General features: G+C 43.1%; 1 protein-coding gene across 2 annotated transcripts in view; it reads left to right on the forward strand.

The window, feature by feature from the left end:
* Nucleotides 1–4,004, forward strand: part of CRABP1 (cellular retinoic acid binding protein 1) — a 35,465-nt gene extending 31,461 nt beyond the window's left edge. For both annotated transcript variants that reach the window (XM_065688008.1, XM_065688007.1), the window contains exon 4: nt 3,680–4,004. In XM_065688008.1, coding sequence (XP_065544080.1) covers nt 3,680–3,730 — 51 coding nt within the window. In that variant the 3' untranslated portion in view covers nt 3,731–4,004. The remainder of the gene's footprint in view (nt 1–3,679) is intronic.
* Nucleotides 4,005–10,241: the final 6,237 nt, after the last annotated feature.

Consider the following 10,241-nt stretch of genomic DNA (forward strand, 5'->3'; position numbering starts at 1 on the left):
CCTTCAAAAAGCAGATTTACTCATACAGTAATATATTACTGCCCTGTAATTCTCTCTTAATCTCTACTGATGTCAGTGGTCATCAGGTTTTGAGTGAACAGAGAGAGGTCAATGTATTGGATTATCCCCCTGTGCAGGGCTTTGTTTGCAGGGTGCTTTTGGATGCTAAGCTACAGATTACGACAAGCCAAGTGAAGACAACAATTCTGTAATTTGCAGTCATTGCACATATAAAATCCTATTTTAGATTTAAATAGAAGCCTTGTAGCGTTTTGCAACCTAAGTGGGACCTTTGCAAACTGACGAGAAGGTGGTGATTGAAAATCCTTCATGTTCTCATTAGACTTTAACTGCAGTTTGGTGGTGCTGCACTCTTTTTTGAGTTGCTTCGGTGAAACTTCACAACCACATAGCCAGGATTGCTCACTCTTTCTTTTTTATTAGGAAGTTCTGCTCCTTTCGGTCAAGGAAATCATTAAAGTTTGCTTGTTCTGATATGAACTATCACTTCTTTCCAATCTAGAATTAGAACCATAGACACTCAATGTCTGCTTAAAGACACTGCTTCATCTTACCACTGAATATGAGGATTTAAGTGCAAAGGATAGAGGAGTAGCAACCTTTTGATTGGGATCTTCCACCTCAGCTTGGTCCCAGCTGTATATTAGACACTTCTGTGAGTAACCACAAAAAAAAAAAAGGAATGCAGCAAGTTTGAACCGGTTCCTCTTTGCTTTGTTTAGAAACATTTAGTGGAGTTTTATCAACAATGCTAGTAAATTGCAGTAAGATAGGGAAACACCTTTTACGTAAGTCCCCATTTAAACCATGTACAAAGCCATTTATTTATGTGCTTCTGTATGGAATTAGGTTGCTAATTATCTGAATGGGTATAAGGTACAAAATCTAAGTGCTAAAATATGCAGCTTATTCCTGAAACAGGTCAGAGGCCACGTAACCAAAGCTGAGTCTTCAAGGAAAGGATGCTTGGCTGTTTGAGAAGTGCCCAGTGGCTACATGGTACTCCAGAGTAATTATAATTGGGCTTTGCATGAACTTTATCTCTTTACATTCTAGATTTAAGCATATGGTTGTGTGAAATCATAGCGGTTTCCCAGACTGTGAGGCTGTTGTGTTGTGGAGAATGACAGTTCTTGTGTATAGCAACTGATTAAGACTAGTATGGGTTTGGGGTTCTCCAGGTATGTCCATGTCACAGTTAGTTTTTATCCTGGAAGAGCAATTTGAATGCAGTCTTTTGCCTGAGATTTTCAAAGGTCCAGAAGTCCAGCTGGAGCTGGATGTTGGGAGTACAAAACGAACAGCCATTGCACTTTGTCACAAGCATGTCACGCTGTGACTCCATGAGTGCACAACAGTCAGTGTGTACATACAGTGCACTCGCCGGCTCTGCAGTCCTCTGGGTGTACCCACACTACTGAGCTCTCCCAGAAAGTTAGTTTCTCCTTTCTTCCTCCGCAAATTCTTACCTTTATTTTCACACTCCCTCCTGTGGGTCTTGCAAGGAAGCTGCCAGTCAGGCTACATGGATTTCTTAGGAGCAAGCTCTGCCCAGGAGCGTGGTCTCAGAACTGGATACTCAATCCTAGGGTGGCACCCTAGACAGGCTTGCAGTATAGATCACATCTATTGCAGTCTACTCTTCCCTGCACTGTTCCTTCACAATACAGCTGCTGACCTGTTGTGAGAATAACTGCTGTTGCACAGGTTTAGGGGGAAGGAGTTTATCTCTTAATTTCCCAAAAGAATAGATACAAATTTACTAGGGAGGTTCCAGGAGTTTTGGCAAACTGCTGCTGCAGCCTTTCTCATTAGAACTGGCTGATGCGGCACCCACTCACACCACAAGATGTGGCTGCAAAGCTGTGCAGCTCCGACTGTCAGCCTGGGGCTGGGCCAGCTCTTGAGGAACAGAACACAAAACCTGGTTTACTATTATTTATGTTGAAACAGCAGCAGGGGACCCAAACTTCACTGTGCTGAACAGCACCTGAATGTACCGTACAAAGACAGAAAGACAATCACCATCACAGTGACCTTCCAGTCTCCACAGACAACCTCAAGCCCTGGCTTCTCTTGACTCTGACTTGCTTTCTCTGGCAAAGCTTGTGCTGAAATCATTTCACCTTTGTTTTCATTTTGGAAAGGTTGAAGGAAGCCATAGTAAAGGTATTGGCAGATGGAGCTGCGGGCAGTAGAGACCTATCTGCATCCTTTCATGATAATTTTCAGACATTTTCATGTATAAGCTAAAAATGTATGTATTGATAGACGTGATGTGCTATTTATAGGCATTAAATCTCAAAAATACTAGCAGACTTTTCTTCTCTATAAAGCCAGAGTCAGTTTTAAAGCCAAGTCCTTTCAAAGAGGTGTTGGCCAAACCAGGTGTAGAAATAAAGTCCAGCTGAATTTTCATAGCACACTGGGGTAGGTCTTAATTATATTTTTCAGTGAGACCTTGGCAGTTATTACAGCCAAACATCCCACCCCACAACTTCTCAGTGCTGAGCCCAGAGCTGTCTGTCACTGTAGCTAAGCAGGAAGGACTTTGCAGTCAGTATTTCCTCACTCTTGCACCCGTTATTTCCTTCATGTTTAATTGTTTCTTTAGATTTTAGCCTGCCAGACCTGAAATTACATACAAACACTTTGGGGTTCAGGTGGCTTTCTCAGACAGCTGCCACAATCACCGTCCTGCCAGAATGTCCTGCTAATCTGTACTTCAATATTGCTGTGGTAGAATTGCCTTTTAAATGCAAAACTACAGAGTGATTTAAAAGCCACAGGCTTTCAGATGCATGTCTGAAACTGCTTCAGTCGATGGAATAGCATCATATAACACCAACTCTCAGTATCTGGAAAATAGAGGTACTCTGAGGTACTGAATCTGGTGTAAGAAACAGGATGATAATGGGACATAGTCTGCAGTAAGTCTGTGACTTTCAAATATGTGGTGATCAAACATTTGTGAGATCTCATAGATGTTTAGTCATGCGAAATGAGCTTAACTTGGTCTCCACTAGATTTCTCTCCATTATATGCCCTCATTTCAGACCTTCATCATAGTTAACAAATTCACTGGTTAAGGTCAGAGTATCCTGTGACTGACACTGCCCACATTATCGCTTGGGAGAGAGGGTTTTGCTATCCTAGCAGAGCGTGTCCACATCTTGCAGTAGCGTGGTGTGAACAGGTTATAGGTATACATTCTTCTGCTCTTCAGCATAGCTCCACTGACTTCATTTGAACTACTCTGATTTATACCTGCAAAAATCAAAGAATACCTTTTGAACATCCCACCCTCAGCATTTCCCGTTCAAAGTGCTGCAACTGCTCCTAAATGTAACAATGGTACATTCCAAATTCTCTTTCTTTTCTCATGTTTATTTATAAATGCATGCCGAGAAACTATAGTAAAAGGGAATTTCTGTCTCATTTATCATTCTGACAAAATTCATCGTGCCTTGGGGAAAAAGGTCACTTACATTGCATTCCTCTTCCAAAATGATTCATTTCTTTACTCTCATGTGTCAAAAGACATAAGAAAATGTATCTCTGCTGTTGAACTAACTACTGTTGTTAAAATCACATTCCCAAATTGTGTTAAATGTTTGCAGGTTCCATCTCTTCTGATTGTTTTATATTTCTTTTCCAGACCTTTGGTGCTGATGATGTTGTGTGCACACGAATTTATGTAAGAGAGTAAACCCATCAATTTACTTGTCATCTGGGATGAAGTGGAGAACTGTGAAAATCCCCAGTATAATGAGTATCTGTGTGTGCTGTTACTAATGCAGTGTTGTATGTGACCGTGTGTGTTATATCTGAACCCATATCCTCTGTTTTGTGTATTTTGCTTTCATTTTTCATCGCAGACACTATTCCTGCCCGCTTTCATGCCATCACTTTTTGTGTCTGCTTTGTATTTTGTAGTTCTCAGTTGATACAGTTTCATCAATTATTAAACTTATTGGGCTTAACTCACAGGCGTCTTGGGGTGTTTTTAACAGAGAATCCAGCAGTGCTTTGGTTATGACTGAAACACATTTTACCCTCTGTTGAAAGCAGTGTGGGGTTTCACTGCTGCTGGCTAGCACTATGCCATCAGGGAACACCTCCTAGGGCAACACAAAGCACAGGAGAGAAGTGACCTGCAAGGCCTTTGGTGGAGCTGCTGGCTGTTCTCTCAGACCCAGAGCTCTGCTTCTTTCCTTCTTTCTGTCTGTCTTGTTGAGAACCAATTCCTGTGTCCTGTGGTTGCTGGGACTGTGATTCAGCAGAACCAGACAGAGGTATTTACCCTCTTTCCTGCTGCCTCTGAAGAATGCTCAGACTTCCCCTGTTGAGACACTCATTATCCGAGTAGGAGACCCAGCTGCATCTACAGGACAGAAAACATCGTGATCATGACTAATACTTATTGTCATCACACCCAAGCACCTCAGGTCTGATCAGAGAGCCAGCAGAATCTGACAGGCTTTACTTGTTTGGGCCATAAAAAGATAAAGCTGATGAAAGCTGCTTTTCTCTTACTTCCTCACCTGAGAGAGAAAGCTTCTGATAGCTTCACTCCCCTTAAGGGTTACAGCTCTCACTTTTGATGACTCAATACGAACAACTAAATATTTCACTAACCAGGGCCATAGTTCAAGAATCAAAGAAACACCACATTTAATGTATATATTCTGGCTTAGAGTTCTGGCCACAGCACTATCAAGTATTAGATTCAAGCTGAGCAAACATTCCTCTAATGAGCCAGACACTCTTCCCTTCTTCAGCCTTGGACATATCTGGAGATGGAGATTAGGAGCACTACTACTTCAGTGCAATATCCAAGCTTATCTGATCAACTTTCTGCTTTGCAGTGATAATTTATATGCTTCGTGCCACCCAGTCATAGCAGATTTAGCAGTGGTTCAGTGTTAGCAGAGTATATGCACTGTACACTGGGCTGCGCTCAATACTCAGAATGGGAAAATAGGTCCAGATCTTGATCATCTTGAGACATCCATAGGAAACAAATTTGTCTCTTCATTCCTCACTTAGCTGTGTAAAGGAGTTCCCTTCCACAGCATTGTCCAACTGCTACTGAGAAACCAGCCACCTGCTCTATAGCAGTGTGTGCTACAGCAGCACAACAGGAGAGAAACGTGCTGTTTCCTATCTCCTCTGAGAGGCTACACTTTATTCCTCTGCCATCAGCATTCAGGATACAAGACTGCAGCTGAAAGGGGGGACATTTTTTTCCACACTGACCTTATGCCAAACCCTGTTTCCAAGACCTTGGTTCAGTTGGTACCAATTAAGTACACTGCGCATTAGCTGCCGTTGAAACATGGGCTGAGATGAGTTCATTGTGGTTTGGATGCAGCTGAAGCTAACCCCTGGTAAGAATGAAACTTGAGGGGGAATGACAGTGATCTACCTTTATTTTCTTTCATCTTTGAGGATTCAAATTAAAACAGTTGGTGTTTTTTTCCAAACAAATTCCACTTCAGGAGTATCTGGACCTGCTTGTGCATTCAGCTGTGCCAAAGGGACTCCATAAAAAGTGCCAGGCTGAGCTAGCTCAAAGCACCTCAGTGATCCAGACAAAACTGTCTTGCCACATCAAGGCTAAGAAGTAAATAGCATTGTGTTGCAGGATACATGGGCACATACCATACCCTACAGCAACAGGAGCCCACCAACACTGTAGAAGATGTGGGGTGATGGATGTGGGGTCTGGTACAAGCAGATGAGGCAAGCAGGAGAGCCAAAGCCAGTAGATAGCAGGTCTGTTCTGCCATTCCAGAAAAATACTCCTCATAGCACTTATTTTTTCTACCCATGTCTAAAGCAGCCGTGCTGAATAGTTTGTGAGGGTTCAGCAAGGTACTGGTATGAACGTCATGTTGTCTAGAGCAAGCAAGTGCATTTCATGGAAACAGTGATTTCTATGTTTCATTTCTAGGGAGACTCGTGTTAAGCTGTTGTGCTGTTCAAGCAAATATCCTTCACAAAGCTTTCCCATCAACTGGAAAATACCAAGTCAGGTTTTTCATCCAGTTGGCAACTACTATCCAAGTAGTAAAGCATGAGTTGTGCAACTGGGTTGTAGGGTTATGATTAAAAACAGGCTCTTGAGATACGAGCTCCCCTGCATACCTGGGAACTTTCTTCTTCCAGGATTTAAACTGTTCCCCGAAGCTTCATTTGCAGTCTGGCATGACAAAAGTTCCTTTCTTTAGTAATTTCAGTGTGGAAGCTTCTCCACTTGATTGACTTTCATGGACTTGCATTAGAATTATTGTTGCATGGATAAATTCATATGAACAGTGACTAGAATTGGTCCAGGGTGTCAGTTTTATGGTTCATCGTTGAAACAGTGCAAAGGCCAAATTGGATTTTGTGAGTCCTTCTGGATTTAAAAGCTCTTCAAATCTAGGCACACAAGGATTTGGAGTGATTTTACTGGCCAAAAGCCTTGCAGTTGTCTCCTGCCTTTCTTTTATTTGCTGACATTAAGCTCCTTTGGGAACATGGAAGTTGGACAATGCCAGTGACCAACGAAGACAGTTTTATTCACTTTTGTGTAAGAAGTCATGAATTAACCCTTCCCCAGATGAGGTGATGGAAGCAGAGTAGAGTTACTGTATCTGGCATCCACAGAGACTTGGTCTCACAATGCCTGAGTGTTAAACAGTTGCTCAGCTGACAAGGATCCTGAAAGCTTCAGGCCGCCACTGTCTGCACGTAGGAGGGAGGGACTTTCATAGCAAAGGTGCCAGGACAATGGAGCACCTAAGGGTTCCATAAATAGTTTGCTGGTTAGTTGATAGCATGCGGATAACTGAAAAGGGCCCCAAAGATTTTATGGATACTGCCTTCCAGATTCAAACCAAAGAGATGCTCACTCCATCACTAGCTCTTTTATTCAGGCCTGTGATGGAGCAAGCAGTGGACAGAGCCTAGCTCACAGTTATGTGTATCACTGAGCAACCAGAAATTTCCTTCTTCTCATGCTGCTGTGTTCTAACCAGCGCTTTGCCACTTCACCTGGAGGCAACTGACTCCCAGCCTGTGTGCCTGCAGGCTTGGGACTCTGCTGTGCACTGCATTGACCACACTGATAACTAACTGCTACAGCAAGACAAAGAAAGGGTTATACAGATAGCTGCACTAACTTGGCACATGTGTAGCATTTCACTAAGACAAAACTTCCCCACATGAGTGGAACACCAGGATAGAGCAGCCATAGTTTCTGCCCTATGGCAAGAAGAGTTCATGTCAGGATTTTCCTTTGATTTGCCATACTTTGTTCTTACGATGCTTTCATAAAACACTTATTGTTTTTCTTCTCTGCAGGAAAAATAAACATTCCAACCAGTAAAGAGATCAGGCAGTCGAGCTGCATTCAAAATAATCCACTGTGGGAAACCCAAAATATGAAAAAGACCCCAAACAATCTCAGCCAGAAATGTGGTATTGCACTGAGCTGGTCAGTTCACACATATCTGTACCACCAGGTCCTATTGTGTGGGAACAGAGCTGTTCTGCTGCACCCTGTGTGCCCTGGAGAGCTGGTGCTGCTTTAGCTCAAGTGCTCACTTTTTGCACTCTGAGTGCAAAGAGATCTATTTCTGCTGTCAGGAAACTCCAAATCCCACATGGCTGCAAAGTCCACTCTTGGAATCCTGTTAAAATATGTGCTGGCTGAATACCACCATGTCAGAAGTGGAACAACCTAAGATGTTCTCTTTGATATTACAGATGGGTGGCTGGCTAAGGAGCGTGGTGGAAAAAATGCTGTTATGAATAACAGAGGAATAGGTGGGAATAGATGGAATCATAGAATCAACTTGGTTGGGAAAGACCTTCAAGATCATCAAGTCCAACTTCTACTCTGCGACTGCCAAGTTCACCACTAAACTGTGTCATCAACGACTTTGTCTACATGGGTTTTGAATGCTTCCAGGGACGGTGACTTCACCACTGCCCTGGGCAGCCTGTTCCAATGCCTGAGCATGCTTTTGGGGAAGACATTTCCCTAATATCCAGTCTAAACCTTCCCTGGCGCAGCTTGAGGCTGTTCCCTCCTGGCTCCATCCTCCTGTCAGGCAGTTGTAGGGAGCAATAAGGTTCCCCTGATCCTTCTCTTCTCCAGACTAAACCCCCCCAGGCCCATCAGCCGTTCCTCATCACACTTGTGCACCAGGCCCTGCACGAGCTCCGTTGCCCTTCTCTGCACAAGGGAATGTCATAGCGCTTCCTGCTTATTTTTTAATTTCCAGCATTCCCCACATTGCCTCCCAGAACATGAGGCCAGTTCCATCAGAAGCAAAACAACAGAATTCTTGAGATTTTAGCTCGCTTTTGCTTGACTCTGCTGCACTCTGCTAAATCAGAATGAAGTTCTGCACGTGGGGATTGTGTCTTCTCTCTCTCATTCTGTTTCCATGTGAGGGCTTGCCAGCGATGCTCTGCCGACATGACCTGTGACAGGCACTCAGTTTTGATACCATGCTCTCAAAACAAAGAGGAACCTGGCAACTGATCTGTTTTACAAGCTTGAGTCCAATTTTCTGATAGAATTTGCTGTATGGTCACATATTGCAACCAGGGAGTTTTCTACTAGATACTCCTATCTTGGGCACAAACCAGCTGCTTGCTGGGAGAGGCAGTTCAGTTGCTCAAGCAGAAAGTAGGTGACAGTCAAGGTGACCGACTGAACTTCAGACTTCTTAAAGCCTGTAGGTATGTCTCTCAATGTTAATCTTCACAAGAGGTTTGTGTACTGATTTCATCAGAGGTCTGATGAGTTCACAGAAAGTTTTCAAGGGGCTGAGGCTTTCATGTGTGAGCATCTGCCACTGTTGGAAGATAAAGGTGCAACTGGAAATCAAGTGCTCTTACAGAAACTGAAGATAGGAATAGCTACGGTGGGCCAGTGCAAAGTCCTCTTTCCTCCAGTACTTGATTACTAAGACACCCCTGTAAGCCTGCATATCCCTTTAGCAGGCCAAAAGACATACAGCTAGTCTGCCTCTAGACCATGCACTGAAAATACCTCTATGTGCTGGTATGCTTTTCACTCCAATTTCCTCATCTTTGTGTTCCACATGCACAAAAAACATCAGGACTTTTTTACCCTCACTGAAGAGACCAAGAGACAAAGCTCTAGCTAAACTAAAAATTTAGCTTCTATTCTGCCCTGTGACACAAACCCAAAAAACACACCCACAAGATGAGAGTTTATCTCAGCATCTCTGAGAAGGATCCGTGATTTAAAACAATCTTGATGAAAAGCAGTGTTATCAGTGTTACTCAGAGAGACCTTCTGAGCGCTCACCTATTGTCCATGTCAATGCCGAGATTCTAATGCTACTAAGAGGCTGCTGATTGCTGAAGCTATTTCTTTCCATTTCTCTTGTTGCAGTTGGGGGGTTTCTGAAATGTTCCATATGTGGAAGTTTATGTGGAACTGACACTGTGCCATAATGATGAGTGAGTCTGGAACATCTAAATAATTATATTAATTTGCATATGATCCTCCTTAGAGTGTGCCAGGACATCTGCAATGACTGCAGTAAGAAGTCTGTGTCTGAAGAAAGCACCTAATAACTCTTTTTGCAGGAGTTTTTAACACTGAGCTGATGCAGCCTGTAGCAAGGCCAGACACTGAGAACATATTGCACCTATTACAGAGTTTGAAGTCCAAGTTCCTTTTAAGACACGTCACTTTAAGTTCCTTTAAAGCAACGTGTTTTAATCAAAAGTATTTTAGTGAAGTAAATTGCAATCATCTGGACCTGACTGGCATCATGTTCTCCCAAATGTGATTTATTTCCTAGTTCATTTAATTAACTTGATACCAGTCTTTGTGATGAACACGAAGGACAAACAGTAAGGATCTGTACTGTTCTCATTTAGGTTATACAGAAGTGTTGCGGTCGGTGGCTTTGTCAGAGCAAAAAGGGAATCTTCACGGTAGGTCATAGGGCAGCTGTGGGAATGGTCAGACTGCTGTACAAGGACCATTTTCAGGGACAGACTTCTTCCTTGCTATTGTTTAAGTAACAGGAGAATGAATTAAGTCACTGCTTTACCTCTGACATTTCATCCTGCTGGAAAAATACCTAAGTAGATACCCCAGGACTTGGGATGGGGGCATCTTGCAATGTTTCTCCTGATCCCACAGCCAGGGTCCCAGGCAGGATGGACAGAAAAGTACGTTT

This window comes from Lathamus discolor, chromosome 8, assembly GCF_037157495.1.
Source record: "Lathamus discolor isolate bLatDis1 chromosome 8, bLatDis1.hap1, whole genome shotgun sequence".
Classification (NCBI taxonomy): Eukaryota; Metazoa; Chordata; class Aves; order Psittaciformes; family Psittacidae; genus Lathamus; species Lathamus discolor.